Source organism: Erpetoichthys calabaricus, chromosome 9 (assembly GCF_900747795.2).
Source record: "Erpetoichthys calabaricus chromosome 9, fErpCal1.3, whole genome shotgun sequence".
Classification (NCBI taxonomy): domain Eukaryota; kingdom Metazoa; phylum Chordata; class Cladistia; order Polypteriformes; family Polypteridae; genus Erpetoichthys; species Erpetoichthys calabaricus.
In genome coordinates this window covers 11900420-11919234 of record NC_041402.2, presented here as the reverse complement: position 1 = coordinate 11919234, position 18815 = coordinate 11900420, and the positions used below count along the sequence as shown (strand labels likewise).

At 41.5% G+C, this 18815-nt stretch overlaps 1 protein-coding gene and 1 long non-coding RNA gene across 2 annotated transcripts in view; one reads left to right on the top strand and one right to left on the bottom strand.

Annotated features, from left to right (window-relative positions):
- The window catches only part of nek6 (NIMA-related kinase 6), a 303451-nt gene extending 285576 nt beyond the window's left edge, over window positions 1–17875 (top strand). Inside the window, exons 10-11 of the mRNA XM_051931987.1 lie at window positions 12237–14042; window positions 14805–17875. Of these exons, the coding sequence (XP_051787947.1) occupies window positions 12237–12347 (111 nt within the window). The 3' untranslated portion in view covers window positions 12348–14042; window positions 14805–17875. The remainder of the gene's footprint in view (window positions 1–12236; window positions 14043–14804) is intronic.
- LOC127529170 (uncharacterized) lies at window positions 14152–15567 on the bottom strand. Its single transcript, XR_007935851.1, has 3 exons — window positions 15474–15567; window positions 14478–14572; window positions 14152–14288 (listed from the first exon to the last, which is right to left on the bottom strand). It is a non-coding gene; the product is annotated as an uncharacterized LOC127529170 (long non-coding RNA).
- Window positions 17876–18815: the final 940 nt, after the last annotated feature.

Below are 18815 nucleotides of genomic sequence, written 5' to 3'. Positions count from 1 at the left end.
ACGGAAATTAGTACTCGGTGAAATAACAGAACAGCAAGAAAAACATCGAATATATGGACACAGGTGATATGTCAGAGTTATATAGATATTGTATCGCTTTAAAGTTTAAGTCAGAGACTTATAGATCGTCTAATTCATGTTGCCATCAGGGAAGAGTAGTGTTGCCTCCCAATGAAGAGGCGCATCCGCGAGAATTAAAAGATTTATTGTTTGGTGAAAGTGAAATCCACAAACACTACAGGCAAAAATATCTGAGTCTACAATAATCTTTCGCGTTCGCATCATTCAATGCTCAAAACGTAGATTTACACAATAATGGACCATACGCTATGAGAATCGGTGGTCCTGAAGCAATTAAAGCAACGATAAATTTAATTTCGAAGAAACCACAAATCAGGTGTATATTTATGATCACAAAGAAGCGATGCAACATAGAATCGAAAGAGTAGGAAACAATTCCCATGAAAATAACAATTTCTTTAAATTGTACATCCGGATAACCAAACCCGGGGGTGGGCGAGTGAAGCGAGCAGGGGGTGGAGCCCCCTAGTCTTGAAATATAAATAAGAAATCTTAAAAAGCATTCATAAGAAATCTTGAAATCTAGTAATGTTTGAGATATCTAAAACACATTTTTAGATATCTGAAATTCATTTCATGATATCTTAAAATGCGTCTCTACTCCACCTGAGATATCTTAGAAGAGTGTATTTCAAGGGATCTCACATACACTTTGTGATATCGCAAAATCACTTCCTTTACAAAATTCTTATTCTTCCAGTGGGACTTCCTGTCTATTTTTAAGAAATCTCAAAATGTATTTGAGGCATCTTAAAATGAGTGTGGCACAGCCAGCTGAGGATAATCTAATACAGAAAAGTGGTGGTCCACATATAAGCGAATCTGTGGCAAACCAAATGAACATTTAGAGATATCTCAAAATGTGATATCTTCAAATAATTTTCCTTCACATTTTAAGATATCTGCAATTAATTTTGAGATAGCACATCTGCATTTCAAGATATGTTAAATGAATTTTTATATATCTATATTTCAAAAGCACTTCCTGTAAAATTGCCTATAATTTCAATGGGACTTCCTGTTTAATATAAGAGAGTTTGAAATGCATTTGAGATATCTTAAAATGACCAGGAAGTGATCAGAGATATCTTGAAATGTATTTAAATTGCATTGTAGGTACATTATTGAGACATCTTGAAATAATTGTGAATTTCCCCTTGGGGATTAATAAAGTATCTATCTATCTATTATATAGTACCTTTCATATCTATATTTCATGAGAGAACTACTTAACAGATTTAGATTGTGTTTTTTCTATAATTTGCGGTTAATTTCGCAACCTCTCTCATTGCGCTAAATATCATAGTTCGCATGCGGTACCGATTTATTTACGCGAATCTGAGAGAGATGCAGCAGGCCGAGGGGAAGGGGACAGTGCTCTCCTCACTCACACGCCAGCCTCAGGGCGTGTTCTTTACCTCCACTTAGCTAGCAAACCAGAGAACTACTTAACGGATTTAGATTGGGTTTTTTCTAGAATTTGCTTGAACATTCCCGTTGATTTTGCAACTTCTCTCATCAAGCTAAGAATGAGAGTTCAACTGCAGGAGCGATATATGTTTGCACTAATCCGATACAGAGGCTGTGGGCCGGGGTGGGGAGCTGGGCAGGGCTATTACTGTATATATATGTGTGTATACTTACATTTACATTTATTTGCTTAGCAGATGCTTTTATCCAAAGTGACTTACAAAAGTCACATTAGGCTATGTTATATATATATATATATATAGTGTAGCATTCCAGCTGGGGAAAAGCCTGACAGCTGAGAGACTGTTGAGTCCAGTGGAGAAGGCAGAGAGATGCACAGAGGACTGCTGGAAAGTAAATGATTAACATTAAAGGAAGAAAAGGGGTTGTATCATAAGTAGAGGGGCTTGAAATGGAGGAAAGGGTTTGGTGTAGGGAATCAGAACATTTTAGGTGTCTCTCATGGCCACAACACTGACAGGTTTACAGGTAATTGTAAGTTTCTTTTCAATTTCATCATTTGTTGTTTTACATTTGTAAAATAAATTTACACAAGTGTCTTCCTTTCCCCTAGGGGACAAATAAAATCAATCAATCAATCAATAAATCTATCTATCTATCTATCATATAGTGCCTTTCCTGTCTATCTATCTATCTGTTATATAGTACCTTTCACATCTATCTATCTATCATATAGTGCCTTTCCTATCTATCTATCATATAGTGCTTTTCCTATCTATCTATCTATCTATCTATCTATCTATCTATCTATCTATCTATCTATCTATCTATCTATCTATCTATCTATCTATCTATCTATCTATCTATCTATCTATCTATCATATAGTGCTTTTCCTATCTATCTATCTATCTATCTATCTGTCTATCTATCTATCTATCTATCTATCATATAGTGCTTTTCCTATCTATCTATCTATCTATCTATCTATCTATCTATCTATCTATCTATCTATCTATCTATCTATCTATCTATCTATCTATCTATCTATCATATAGTGCCTTTCCTATCTATCTATCTATCTATCTATCTATCTATCTATCTATCTATCTATCTATCTATCTATCTATCTATCATATAGTGCCTTTCCTATCTATCTATCTATCATATAGTGCTTTTCCTATCTATCTATCTATCTATCATATAGTGCTTTTCCTATCTATCTATCTATCTATCTATCTATCTATCTATCTATCTATCTATCTATCTATCTATCTATCTATCATATAGTGCCTTTCCTATCATATAGTGCCTTTACTATCTATCTATCTATCTATCTATCTATCTATCTATCTATCTATCTATCTATCTATCAATCAATCATATAGTGCCTTTCCTATCTATCTATCTATCTATCTATCTATCATATAGTGCCTTTCCTATCTATCTATCTATCTATCTATCTATCTATCTATCTATCTATCTATCTATCTATCTATCTATCATATAGTGCCTTTCCTATCTATCTATCTATCTATCTATCTATCTATCTATCTATCTATCTATCTATCTATCATATAGTGCCTTTCCTATCATATAGTGCCTTTCCTATCTATCTATCTATCTATCTATCTATCTATCTATCTATCTATCTATCTATCATATAGTGCCTTTCCTATCTATCTATCTATCTATCATATAGTGCCTTTCCTATCTATCTATCTATCATATAGTGCTTTTCCTATCTATCTATCTATCATATAGTGCTTTTCCTATCTATCTATCTATCTATCTATCTATCTATCTATCTATCTATCTATCTATCTATCTATCTATCTATCTATCATATAGTGCCTTTCCTATCTATCTATCTATCTATCTATCTATCTATCTATCTATCTATCTATCTATCTATCTATCTATCTATCTATCTATCTATCTATCAATCATATAGTGCCTTTCCTATCTATCTATCTATCTATCATATAGTGCCTTTCCTATCTATCTATCTATCTATCTATCTATCTATCTATCTATCTATCTATCTATCTATCTATCTATCTATCTATCTATCATATAGTGCCTTTCCTATCATATAGTGCCTTTCCTATCTATCTATCTATCTATCTATCTATCTATCTATCTATCTATCTATGTATCATATAGTGCCTTTCCTATCTATCTATCATATAGTGCCTTTCCTATCTATCTATCTATCATATAGTGCTTTTCCTATCTATCTATCTATCATATAGTGCTTTTCCTATCTATCTATCTATCTATCTATCTATCATATAGTGCCTTTCCTATCTATCTATCTATCTATCTATCTATCTATCTATCTATCTATCTATCTATCTATCTATCTATCTATCTATCTATCTATCTATCATATAGTGCTTTTCCTATCTCTCTCTCTCTCTCTCTCTCTATCTATCTATCATATAGTGCCTTTCCTCTCTATCTATCTATCTATCTATCTATCTATCTATCTATCTATCTATCATATAGTGCTTTTCCTATCTCTCTCTCTCTCTCTCTCTCTCTCTCTCTCTCTCTCTCTATCTATCTATCATATAGTGCCTTTCCTATCTATCTATCTATCTATCTATCTATCTATCTATCTATCTATCTATCTATCTATCTATCTAAACAACAACACTTTTATGGCTCCGCTACAAAGGTACGGTCGTTCTTAATTGCTTCATTGGCTTCCTGCGGTGCACGACTGAGACTTATAAGAATGAGCCAGCATGAGAGAAAAAAAAAAGGATGACACAAAAGAAAAGGAAAGGAAAAGAGCATGGAGGCGGAACAAGGGAGGCAGAAATGAGAGAGGAAGCAGGCGGTTGGGCATGGAGCCCTAGGACGGAGAGTGTGGCCTGCGCTCAGGAGTCGCTCCTGTTGAATGTTCTAGTAGCAGGAGTGACCAGTAGGCTCAGGAGTGTCCTCTCCCCATGAGGAGCCAACAGATCTGCGGTGCTGAGAGGACAGAGTGTGTATTCGCCGGGTGGAGCCTGATAAGGCAGCGGTGGCTCCTCACAGACGCCATAGGGTTAGCAATGGGGACACAGGCCAGGAGAAGAAAGGTGTCTGCGCCCGCTGGAGGAAGTCTCCTCGTCTGCAAGGTCCAGACAGGACAAGCCGAAGAGGAGTCTGATTTTTAAAGGGGTACCGAGGCTCACGGCTGCCTGAATTTCAACCTCGTTTTAATGGACTATTTATGGATTGATTTTAATCTCCACGGAGCACTTCACTTTATTGTTAATTTATTAATTACAGACATTGCACTGCACTTTTTGAACATTGTTGTTTATTTTAATAGAAGCACTGAGCACTTTGCACCTTCCCCTTGCCCTCATCTGCTCAGCTCATCCCGGTTACGTTATCGGCGGTGTTGGCTTCAAGAGACTCCCTAAAATGAAGAGAGCGTATGGAGCCTTGACCATCACAGCGAGTTGATGTCAGAGCCTAAAACGCCTCCAAAAAGTAACTTCTGCTAAAGGGGACAATGCCAGCTCTTGAGGCCAAGGGTGGACTTACTTTTTCCCCAAGAGGCCATTATACGTATCATTATTTGTGTTGAATGAATGACTGAAAAGGCAAATTTCCCCTGTGTTTTTATTCAAGTGGTAATCAGCGTTAAAGTCCGCAGTGCACCATCCACTAGAATGTATTTTGTAATGCATGAAGAAATAAAAAGCACTGCATTTGTCATTCCAACAGATGGTGACAATTAACCAATTGAATGTCAGCTGGTGCCTTCCAATAAAAGCCTTGTTAAACAAATATCTGAATTGCGATATTTGGATCTGACAGCCCTACAGTAGACGGGTCACTTGCCAAACTCTGGCCTTTTGAGACTTGGGTCACAAAGACAACCATCGGTTCATTTTCGTAGTCATATGAGAGGATGGCAGAAAGACGTCCTGTCTGAGCCACGGAAACGACAGGGCTGAGGACGCCATTGGCCCTACGGTACAGGATCCATTTCTAGTCACTCCGTGTCGAGTCTTAGGCTCCGTGAAGTAGTTTTTCTCCTTCTAAATAGTTCAAAAAACAGGAATAAAGATGTCTTGACTTTAATTTGCTTTTTTGATTTATGAAAGTGATATTTGGACGTAAACGGCATTTTCTCTCTTGTTTTGCAAAGTGTGAAAGCAGACCAGGGTGCCTATTGTGTGGCACAGCTGCTTTGTTGAAGTCACAATGGCTTGGTCAGGAGTTCTTTTTTTTTTTCTTTTAAATGTGGAAATCTCCCTTTGTGTTAGCCAGGGGCTGATGTACCCGTCTGGCCCCAGCAATGCCTTCTTCTCTTTTTGCAGTTTTGATTTCCCTCTGGCGAAGCATGCGGTGATACCGCTTTGGGTGTCAAAAGCAGCTCTATGCCACCAAAACCCCCGAGAGTAGGGCCGCCAGATGGTAGTGGGCTCATAGCAGGCATGACTGTCAGGGTTTGAAACGAGGCCAGGTCCAGGCTCGAAAACTTCTTTATTGCTGTGCCCGCAACACGCCGCACGCCTCTGGCAAGTGGCGGCAGCAGCAGCAGCAACTGAGAACCGAAAGAAAGATGACGACGTTTCCCATTTTGCTTGTCGGTTACTTTTTTGTTTTGCAATCCCCCTCATTAAGGAGTTTTCGATTGGCATTTACTTACAACGCAGTGTAGCCCCCCTTCTTAATATTTACAGATGTTCTTTGCAGATTCTTATAATGTTTGTAATGTGTACACAACTTGGGCCGTTGTTCTGATCAAACGAGTGTCTGATTTTACAGAACAATGCCACCGATTTGTAACGGGTGCCATTATGAGTGCAGGGCACTCCTAGACTAGGATACGTAGACACACACAGGACCCCTCGTATTTATATTGAAATACCTGCAGTTAACACTCACATTTATGAAATCAGTGCCCTCAAACTGACATGACCATTGAGACGATCGACCCTCTCTGAAAAGACTCGACCTGGTAGAGATCCCCATAACATATGCCTTCTACTTGTCACCATTTACTTAATTTCCCAGTAAAGCTCATCCTGTCCCCCTTCGTAACCCACTTGTTAATATTTACAGAAGTTAATTTTCAGATTCTTATATCGTTTACAATTTGCAAATGACGTGGGCCTTTGTTCTGATTTTACAGAACAATGCTACCGACATTCCTTCTCCCTTCTTAATCTATCCATCCATCCATCCATTTTCCAACCTGCTGAATCCAAACACAGGGTCACGGGGGTCCGCTTGAGCCAATCCCAGCCAGCACCGGGCGCAAGGCAGGAACCAAACCCAGGCAGGGCGTCAGCCATGTCAATGCTCGGCAGCCATCAAATTGAACTGAACTGGAGAGATTTTGTATGATAGAATGGTCAACAAGACCTCCATCCAGAATCAGACACTCATCACAGGCTATAGGAGGACAGCGTCTAGAGGCTGTTAGATTTGAAAAGGAGGCTCAACTAAGTATTGATGTCATATCTCTGTTGGGGGGGCCCACATTTATGCAGCTGTCTAATTTTGTTATGATGCATATTGTATATTTTCTATTAATCCAATAAACTTAATGTCACTGCTGAAATACTACTGTGTCCATAAGGCATGTCAGATATTAAAAGGAAGTTGCTACTTAGAAAGCTCAGCCAATGAGAAACAGAAATCCAAAGAATTATTCATATGACTGTACAGTTAGGTCCATAAATATTTGGAGAGAGACAACTTTTTTCTCATTTTGGTTCTGTACATTACCACAATGAATTTGAAATGAAACAACTCAGATGCAGTTGAAGTGCAGACTTTCAGCTTTAATTCAGTGGGGTGAACAAAACGATTGCATAAAAATGTGAGGCAACTAAAGCATTTTTTGAACACAATCCCTTCATTTCAGGGGCTCAAAAGTAATTGGACAATTGACTCAAAGGCTATTTCATGGGCAGGTGTGGGCAAGTCCGTCGTTATATCCTTATCAATTAAGCAGATAAAAGGCCTGGAGTTGATTTGAGGTGTGGTGCTTGCATGTGGAAGATTTTGCTGTGAACAGACAACATGCGGTCAAAGGAGCTCTCCATGCAGGTGAAAGAAGCCATCCTTAAGCTGCGAAAACAGAAGAAACCCATCTGAAAAATTGCTCCAATATTACAAGTGGGAAAATCTACAGTTTGGTACATCCTGAGAAAGAAAGCAAGCACTGGTGAACTCAGCAACGCAAAAAGACCTGGACGTCCACAGAAGACAACGGTGGTGGATGATCACAGAATCATTTCCATGGTGAAGAGAAACCCCTTCACAACAGCCAACCAAGTGAACAACACTCTCCAGCGGGTAGGCGTATCGATATCCAAGTCTACCATAAAGAGAAGACTGTATGAAAGTAAATACAGAGGGTGCACTGCAAGGTGCAAGCCACTCATAAGCCTCAAGAATAGAAAGACTAGATTGGACTTTGCTAAAGAACATCTAAAAAAGCCAGCACAGTTCTGGAAAAACATTCTTTGGACAGATGAAACCAAGATGAACCTCTACCAGAATGATAGCAAGAACAAAGTATGGAGAAGGCGTGGAACAGCTCATTATCCAAAGCATATCACATCATCTGTACAACACGGTGGAGGCAGTTGGATGGCTTGGGCGTGCATGGCTGCCAGTGGCACTGGGACACTCGTGTTTATTGATGATGTGACACAGGACATCAGCAGCCGGATGAATTCTGAGGTGTTCAGAGACATCCTGTCTGCTCAAATCCAGCTAAATGCAGTCAAATCAATTGGGTGGCGTTTCATGATACAGATGGACAATGACCCAAAACATACAGCCAAAGCAACCCAGGAGGTTATTAAAGCAAAGAAGTGGAAAATTCTTGAATGGCCAAGTCAGTCACCTGATCTTAACCCAATTGAGCAGGCATTTCACTTGTTGAAGACTAAACTTCAGACAGAAAGGCCCACAAACAAACAGCAACTGAAAGCCGCTGCAGTAAAGGCCTGGCAGAGCATTAAAAAGGAGGAAACCCAACATCTGGTGATGTCCAGGAGTTCAAGACTTCAGGCTGTCATTGCCAGCAAAGGATTTTCAACCAAGTATTAGAAATGAACATTTGATTTCCAGTTATTTAATTTGTCCGATTTTGAGCCCCTGAAATGAAGGGATTGTGTTAAAAAAATGCTTTAGTCGTCTCACATTTTTATGTCTCACATTTTTATTTTTAAAATCGTTTTGTTCACCCCACTGAATTAAAGCTGAAAGTCTGCACTTCAACTGCATCTGAGTTGTTTCATTTAAAATTCATTGTGGTAATGTACAGAACCAAAATGAGAAAAAAGTTGTCTCTCTCCAGATATTTATGGACCTAACTGTACAGTCATATGAATAATTCTTTGGATTTTTGTTTCTCATTGGCTGAGCTTTCAAAGTAGCAAATTTCATCAAGAACACGTGGACACAGTTAGAAACTTGTTAAGAGTAAATTTCGCACAAACATTAGGAAGTTTTTCTTTACTCAAAGAATGGTAGACACTTGGAATAAGCTACCAAGTAGTGTGGTAGACATTAAGACACTGGGGGCTTTCAAAACTCGACTTGATGTTTCCCCCCCTTGGGTGTTGCAATAGGACATGAAACATACCTAACGTTCATAAGTACACTACAAGGAATGAGCAAGCGAAATTCCAGCTTCCCACCCATATGGAAAGTGGGAGAATTAGTGAGGAGTCAGTGAGGGCTTTGTCATTTATATGTAGAGATTATTGTTTGGCAGCTAATTAAGGACAAATAAACGATTAAGGGGTCGAAGTCTTCAAGACCAAGCCAAATAAAATGAACTGAAAAGAAGTTAATTAGCAGCAAAAAAACAGGTCACTATTTAAGAAAAGGGTTACAATGAAAACCTGCAGCCTCTGGGGCCCTCCAGGACCGGAGTTGGGGACCCCTGCTCTCGCGTGCCTATTTCTCTTGCCCGGTTTGGCTCTAAAACTAATCAGCACATCGTCATCTCTTAACAGCCTTATGTTTGGGATTTTTATTTAGCTCTTTACTGTCTTCAAGAAACTGACACACCGCCATCATCAAGATATTGATGTTGTCAGTGTCAGAGGACCCTAAAATATCGTAATCCGTCGAAAACCGGAGATCAAAATTTTTGACGAATCCAAAGCTTTCACTCCTCCCCAATGTGATAATAATAATAATACATTTTATTTATATAGCGCCTTTCCCATGCTCAAGGCACTTACAGAATATAAGAAAGAACAGCAGGGAATGCAGTATATAGCATTGTACAAACCAGATAAATAAATAAAGAAGATTACGACAGTGACTTCAGATAATGTATGATAGGTTACGGTTGTTGCAGTGCTACCGGTGGATGGACTCCATTTCCCAGCAGCCCCAAAGGGGGTTGCCCTCATTGGATGTCTGAAATGGGCGCAGGGGCTGATGGGGACAAGAAGGGCCAGTGGGGAACTTGAAAGGGGGCCGGAGAAGCAGTAAGAGGGAGAGCTGTGTTCTGTGTATCCCATCCTACATAACCACTGTGAAGTCATTTGTGCCCAGGATCGTTTCTCACAAGGATGAATGGACCGTCTCATGCCTGCCTGTCATGTGTATAGTGGTGGATTAGTCGTTCTGCGTCTTCAGAGGGAGCGCTCTCGCAAATCTCACTCCTGGCCGCTCAGGACTACCGGTAGGACTGTTTAGTTCATTTATTACGGAAACTGTTCCTGGGATTGTCATCGTCACTCCATACCATTTCATCTGTTTCTGCCGCACTGGACTTTGTCATGAGTGTTTATTGTCGTGGGTTGACAGTTGTGTTAAAATTGTATCGCCGAAAGGGAAGGAGAGGGTTGTCTGATATTTCTTGTTGTTAATTGATTTTCACTCATTTGTTTCATTCCTGTCTCTGTCTGTCTGTGAGTGTGTGCGGGTCAGGCCGAGGCTGGGTGTGTTCCAGGAATCCCCACCGAAAAAATAAATACAGTGCATCCGGAAAGTATTCACAGCACATCACTTTTTCCACATTTTGTTATGTTACAGCCTTATTCCAAAATGGATTAAATTCATTTTTTTCCTCAGAATTCTACACACAACACCCCATAATGACAATGTGAAAAAAGTTTACTTGAGATTTTTGCAAATTTATTAAAAATAAAAAAATTGAGAAAGCACATGTACATCAGTATTCACAGCCTTTGCCATGAAGCTCGAAATTGAGCTCAGGTGCATCCTGTTTCCCCTGATCATCCTTGAGATGTTTCTGCAGCTTCATTGGAGTCCACCTGTGGTAAATTCAGTTGACTGGACATGATTTGGAAAGGCACACACCTGTCTATATAAGGTCCCACAGTTGACAGTTCATGTCAGAGCACAAACCAAGCATGAAGTCAAAGGAATTGTCTGTAGACCTCCGAGACAGGATTGTCTCGAGGCACAAATCTGGGGAAGGTTACAGAAAAATTTCTGCTGCTTTGAAGGTCCCAATGAGCACAGTGGCCTCCATCATCCGTAAGTGGAAGAAGTTCGAAACCACCAGGACTCTTCCTAGAGCTGGCCGGCCATCTAAACTGAGCGATCGGGGGAGAAGAGCCTTAGTCAGGGAGGTGACCAAGAACTTGATGGTCACTCTGTCAGAGCTCCAGAGGTCCTCTGTGGGGAGAGGAGAACCTTCCAGAAGGACAACCATCTCTGCAGCAATCCACCAATCAGGCCTGTATGGTAGAGTGGCCAGACGGAAGCCACTCCTTAGTAAAAGGCACATGGCAGCCTGCCTGGAGTTTGCCAAAAGGCACCTGAAGGACTCTCAGACCATGAGAAAGAAAATTCTCTGGTCTGATGAGACAAAGATTGAACTCTTTGGTGTGAATGCCAGGCATCACGTTTGGAGGAAACCAGGCACCGCTCATCACCAGGCCAATACCATCTCTACAGTGAAGCATGGTGGTGGCAGTATCATGCTGTGGGGACTAGGAGACTAGTCAGGATAAAGGGAAAGATGACTGCAGCAATGTACTGAGACATCCTGGATGAAAACCTGCTGCAGAGCGCTGTTGACCTCAGACTGGGGTGACGGTTCATCTTTCAGCAGGACAACGACCCTAAGCACACAGCCAGGATATCAAAGGAGTGGCTTCAGGACAACTCTGTGAATGTCCTTGAGTGGCCCAGCCAGAGCTCAGACTTGAATCCGATTGAACATCTCTGGAGAGATCTTAAAATGGCTGTGCACCGACGCTTCCCATCCAACCTGATGGAGCTTGAGAGGTGCTGCAAAGAGAAATGGGCGAAACTGGCCAAGGATAGGTGTGCCAAGCTTGTGGCATCATATTCAAAAACACTTGAGGCTGGAATTACTGCCAAAGGTGCATCGACAAAGTATTGAGCAAAGGCTGTGAATACTTATGTACATGGGATTTCTCAGTTTTTTTATTTTTAATAAATTTGCAAAAACCTCAAGTAAACTTTTTTCACATTGTCATTATGGGGTGTTGTGTGTAGAATTCTGAGGAAAAAAATGAATTTAATCCATTTTGGAATAAGGCTGTAACATAACAAAATGTGGAAAAGTGATGTGCTGTGAATACTTTCTGGATGCAAACTGTAAATCACCGTCCCCATCGACTGTGTGAATCTGAGCGATGCCTGACCGCTACACGGTGGGCGAGGGCGTGAAGCTTGTTGTGCTGAGTGCTACCCATCGGCCTGGTGCCAATCATTCTCGTATCTCTTCTCTGTCTTGCAGCTTCGAGAACTGGTGAGCATGTGTATAAATCCAGACCCCGGTCAGAGGCCCGACATCGTGTTTGTCCACCAAATCGCCAAACAGATGCAGCTCTGGACCTCCAGTACCTGAAGCAGTTGTCGGCAGAACGTCTGGGAAGGAAATCAGAAGTCCACTCCGATTCATCCACTCTACCACATTTTGGTCTTACTTGAATTCTACCTGGAAATGAAATGAGCTTTGTGAAAGTCAAAGCCTGCAGAAATTCGATTTTTTTGTTTATTTCCTTATGTTTGTTTTATTGTTAAGGAGAAGGAACGTCTTTAAAGGGGGTTTGACAGGTGCGATGGCACCGGATGTCTGGCAAGGTGGTGACAAAGAAAAATGATATTTAAAATGTCGCAGGGCAAGGATTTTAATTCTTTATATTTTAGAAACCCTATTAAAATGCAGTGTGATCATATAAAGGAAAACTAACGTATTAACACGTCTAAGGCGGTAGCGTATATTGCAGCTATGTAAACTTGGCACATTTAGGCCAGTGAGAGAGCCGCTGGTACCGTTTATACTACTTATATTTAGTAACTCTCAAATTGTATGCATTTTTTTTTCTTCTTTTGTGAATGGCGGAGGGAAGCTGCCGGTGAGAGTTCCAGTGCCGCCGTCCCGATGTGGGCTCGGTTATTGTTTTTTTTTGTTTTTTTTTTAATGCTGCGTTGTCTGCTCTTCTGCTGGCATTTCGAGCTCAGAGGATGCCAGCTTTTAAATCTTGTAAATGCAAGAATGCAGAATTTCACATTGAGGGGGCCGGGAGTTGTGTACAGAGATGATCACAAATTCCGCAAAATTTCAAAGGACTTAAACCAGAAGTATTTTTTTTTTTTCTCAAACTGTGAAAAGAAGGAGAAATGTGAAATAAAATGGTCAATCGTACGACCAAAATGCCTTATATGAGGCTAGAGATGATAGCCGGACTGACACTCAACAGTGGCAGCCCCACACATCACGACGAACAATAGTGTCAGTTTCTTTTTTTGTTTTTTATTTGCGAGCGAAATCATTTGTCTGTTTGTTTAGCCGGATTGCCTTCTGTGTCATCGTCGTATACGAGTGTAAAAGAATTGTGACATGTGCTCAGGTCCAAATGGCTGTGCCTGTGGGTGAATTTGCTTCACGATGGATTTGCTGCATGTGACTCTGACTCCCCAAATCTGGTCATATGGGTGGGTGGGTGGGGGAGTGGGTAGAGATTCGACTGCCAGCCTGGCCCGGGCTTCTCTTTGCATGTGAGGCTAGGGATCTGCACTGGCAATCGGAAGGTTGCCGGTTCGAATCCCGTAAATGCCAATAGGGACTCTGCTCTGTTGGGCCCTTAACCTGCAATTGCTGAGCGCTTTGAGTAGTGAGAAAAGCGCTATATAAATGCAAAGAATGATTATTATTATGTGCGTTAGGGTTATTGGTACCACAAAGCGGGTGGGTACAGTGAGCGAGTCCAGCGGTCTTCAGTGCTGCATCAAGGGATGGACAGTAAGCCATTTTGATACAACCAGTTATTTCTTATTACCATCAGCATTATCAACAGGGTATTATTTTAAGACTAGGGTTATGAGACTCCCCACATTCATTACCAGATTGGTCTACTCTCACACCTTAAGCGTAACACACACACACACACACACACAGATCCTATCCACATAAGCACCATATGAGTGAATCCTGCATTAAATCATCAGCCTTCCCAAGATTCCCTAGTGCTAGATAGTGCAGACTGAAGACATGAATGAATGAACATCAGACCATTTTGATCCAGCCAATTATTTCTTAGTATCATCAGCGTATCATTTTAAGATGAGGGAGATGAGACTCGCCATGTCCGTTACTTGATTGGTCAACTTTCGCACCTTAAGCCCAGCACTCACATAGATCCTACTCACAGAATTATTGTATAAGTGATGCACACCCCACCAACCACTGTCTAGTACTACACATAAGTAACGTATGAGTGATTCCTGCAATAAATCAGTGGCCTTCCCAAGATACCCCAGTGCTAGACAGTGCAGACTCAAAGACCTGAACGGATGATCATCAGACCATTTTAAATCCAATTATTTCTTAGCATCATCATCATCATAATTATCAGTGTATTATTTTAGGACGAGGGAGATGAGACTCACCAAGTTTGTTACCAGATTGGTCTACTGCAATAAATCAGTGGCCTTCCCAAGATATCCCAGTGCTAGACAGTGCAGACTCAAAGACCTGAATGGATGAGCATCAGACCATTCTGTGTATTATTTTAAGATGAGGCAGATGAGACTCACCAAGTTTGTTACCAGATTGGTCTACTCTCGCACCTTACACTTAACACACACACACACACTCAGACATGGACAACCTATCTACACGAGTAACATATGAGTAACGATCCACCACCAGCCACTCCCTAGTACTCCACATAAGCACCATATGAGTGATTCCTGCAATAATTCGTCAGCCTTCCCAGGATTCTCCAGTGCTAGACAGTGCAGACTGAAGACATGAATGAATAAACATCAGACCATTTTGATCCAGCCAATTATTTCTTAGTATCATCATCATCAGCGTATCATTTTAGGATGAGGGAGATGAGACTTGCCATGTCCGTTACTTGATTGGTCAACTCTCGCACCTTAAGCCCAGCACACACATAGATCCTACTCACAGAATTATTGTATAAGTGATGCACACCCCACCAACCACTGTCTAGTACTACACATAAGTAACGTATGAGTGATTCCTGCAATAAATCAGTGGCCTTCCCAAGATACCCCAGTGCTAGACAGTGCAGACTCAAAGACCTGAACGGATGATCATCAGACCATTTTGTGTATTATTTTAGGAAGAGGGAGATGAGACTCACCAAGTTTGTTACCAGATTGGTCTACTCTCGCACCTTAAACTTAACACACACACACACTCAGACATGGACAACCTATCTACACGAGTACCATATGTGTAATGATCCACCACCAGCCACTCCCTAGTACTCCACATAAGCACCATATGAGTGATTCCTGCATTAAATCAATGGCCTTCCCAGGATTCCCCAGTGCTTGCTAGACGGTGCAGACTCATAGACCTGAATGGATGACCGTCAGACCATTTTAAATCCAATTATTTCTTAGCATCATCATCATCATAATTATCAGTGTATTATTTTAGGATGAGGGAGATGAGACTCACCAAGTTTGTTACCAGATTGGTCTCCTCTCGCACCTTAAACTTAACACACACACACACAGAGACATGGAAAAGCTATCTACACGAGTACCATATGAGTAACGATCCACCACCAGCCACTCCCTAGTACAGTTACCGTCCCATGAGCATCACGTCCACTTTTCTTGATGAATTCATTTGTCACTTGAGTCTTTGCTTTTTCTTCTTTTCTGCCTTAGGTTACACTTTTAGAAAAATTGGAGAAACAGTTTTGTACACCAACCTATCTTAACGCTGTGTCTCACAACCACCAGGTCACAGTCTGTCGCCGGTGGTTTGGGAGTTGGTCGCAGTGGGGTACACCCTATTGGAACCCCCCCCCCCCCCCCCCCCAACTCCCCCTTACACTAGTAGTTTGCAAGGACATTTACATGAGGAAAAAGTGGGTCACGACACCAAAATTGTTGAGAAACACTGCCCTAAAGCAGGGGCCGCCAGCTCGGACCACCGTGGCTGCAGGTTTTCATTCTAACCCTTTTCTTAATGAGTGACCGGTTTTTGCTGCTAATTATTTGATTTGCTCTTGAAGACTCAGACCCCTTAATTGTTTCTTTATCCTTAATGAGCAGCCAAACAATAATGACATACAAAATGAGCCAAAACAACTGGTGTCCATCATACGATATCTGAAAATAGAGAAAGATGAAGGTCTCAGGAATGTCGATCTGCTCAGGTCCACAAAACATTTTCACAGAAAAGAGAAAATCAACAATTTCGGAAATGTCTGCTGATAGATAGATAGATAGATAGATAGATAGATAGATAGATAGATAGATAGATAGATAGATAGATAGATAGATAGATAGATAGATAGATAGATACTTTATTAATCCCAAGGGGAAATTCACATACTCCAGCAGCAGCATACTGATAATAACAATATTAAATTAAAAGAGTGATAACAATGCAGGTATACAGACAGACAATAACTTTGTATAATGTTAACGTTTACCCCTCCCCCGGGTGGACTTGAAGAGTCACATAGTTTGGGGGAGGAACGATCTCCTCAGTCTGTCAGTGGAGCAGGACGGTGACAGCAGTCTGTCGCTGAAGCTGCTCCTCTGTCTGGAGATGATACTATTAATTGGATGCAGTGGATTCTCCATGATTGACAGGAGTCTGCTCAGCGCCCGTCGCTCTGCCACAGATGTCAAACTGTCCAGCTCCATGCCAACAATAGAGCCTGCCTTCCTCACCAGTTTGTCCAGGCGTGAGGCGTCCCTCTTCTTTATGCTGCCTCCCCAGCACACCACCGTGTAGAAGAGGGCGCTCGCCCCAACCGTCTGATAAAACATCTGCAGCATCTATTGCAGATGTTGAAGGACGCCAGCCTTCTAAGGAAGTATAACCGGCTCTGTCCTTTCTTACACAGAGCATCAGTATTGGCAGTCCAGTCTAATTTATCATCCAGCTGCACTCCCGGGTATTTATAGGTCTGCACCATCTGCATACAGTCACCTCTGATGATCACGGGGTCCGTGAGTGGCCTGGTCCTCCTAAAATCCACCACCAGCTCCTTGGTTTTGCTGGTGTTCAGTTGTAATGCACCACGAGAGCAGCAACAAGCCATGAAATTAAAGAACAGGTTTAATTAACGACAAGAATCGGTGCCTCATTAAGTAGCTGGTTGGAGTGAAATTGGTTGGATTTTGTAGCCCTGACTTAGTTGGTCTTCTGTTGGCTCCCTCATTTCACATTTCTCTTTGGGTGCCATTTAACGAAAGAAATGAAGCAATTCAGAGGAACAAATTTTAAAAAAGCACTTCAATTAAAGTGAATTCACAAGAAGTTAATTAGCAGCACAAACTCATTTAAGAAAGGGTTAGAATGAAAACCTGCAGCCACGGTGGTCCTCCAGGACCGGACTCGGCGACCCCCTGCCCTAAACAACACAATACCAACAACCGCACTGTACCACAATAAAATCCTGAACTTTTTAAAAGTAGTCCTTGAGAAATTCACAACACAGGACACTGTAGGTAAGAAAGCGAGTTAAGTTGTATCTTGTCAATTGGCTCGAAGGCCTCTGAACACATCAGAAACTCTAAAGTTAATGCTTCCCTTTTAAAGTCTAAATATGAATCACTGGAAAGCTCAAATAGTTCATCCATCGTGTTGCTCTCATCTCACGGCACTCCCACCCACTGACCAATGCACATTACTGAGGACAGAAAGACTGAAACTTGCAGGCCACCGCAGTGACATGAGCACACTGCCACTCGTGGAAATAAGAAAAGAGCTACGAACACAACCCAAAGAGATGAAGGATTTCAATGTCATGAACTTGTTCTGTGCTGCTTTGATGTGACTTGAGGAGCAGTACGCTCTTTTTGTTTTTTTTTGCAAGCTGTTCCATAAACCATGTATGCATATTCCTGAATAAAAGTGTACATTTTAAACATGTTTGTTTTCTTTTAACCTTTTCTATAACATATTTAAAAACAATATGTGTTTAGTGCTGACGTCTCATAACCCCAAAAACTCAAATGTTCAAATCCCCACCTGGCTGATGTCTCCGTGAAGTGTCCTCCCATGTCCCTGTGTGGGTTCTTCTAAGGGTTTTCCAGATTTAGTTCACCTTCCAAAAAAAATCTAGTTGGAGCGGCAAAGTCAGTTCATATTTGCTATACAATCATGTGCCGACTTGTGACTCCATTTGGGACCAGATATTTGGATATTTAATGGTCACAAAGTGTCCAGGACATTGCGGTTGAGGCTCTGTCCATCTGGTACAGGTCACTGGTTTGCCTACTTTAACTGCCGGAACAGAGAAACACAAACTGATCTTCGAGTCTCAGCATCTGCACGATGCGTCTCTGTAATTGAGTGATGCTCAACCACTGGGTCAAAGGTTGCGGCCACTGGTTCATGACTGAGTCATGGTGGGCCACCAATGCCGGTGTTTCTTAAATACTGGGCAACTGGTTGCAGTCATGGGTTTGTGGTGGGTCACCAAAGCCAGTGTTTCTCAAAAACCAAAAGTGGCTCACAGGTTGCTGTCACTGGTTCATGACTGGGTTGCAGTGGTTTCACCTAAGCAAGTGTTTCTCCAATACTGGGTCACAGGTTACCAATGCAGCATTGCAGTGGGCCGACTAAGCCAGCGTTTCTCAACCACCAAAAGTGGATCGTGTGTTGCTGTCATTGGTTCATGACTGGGTCACGGTGAGTCATCTAAACCGATATTTCTCAGTCGTGCAGTTGTGGGTTCATGGTGGGTCGCTTAAGCCAGCATTTCTCAACAACTAAAAACTAATCGCAGATTGCTGTCACTGGTTCATGACTGGGTTGCAGTGAGTCACCTAAACCAGTATTTCTCAGTCGTGGGGTCATGATAGA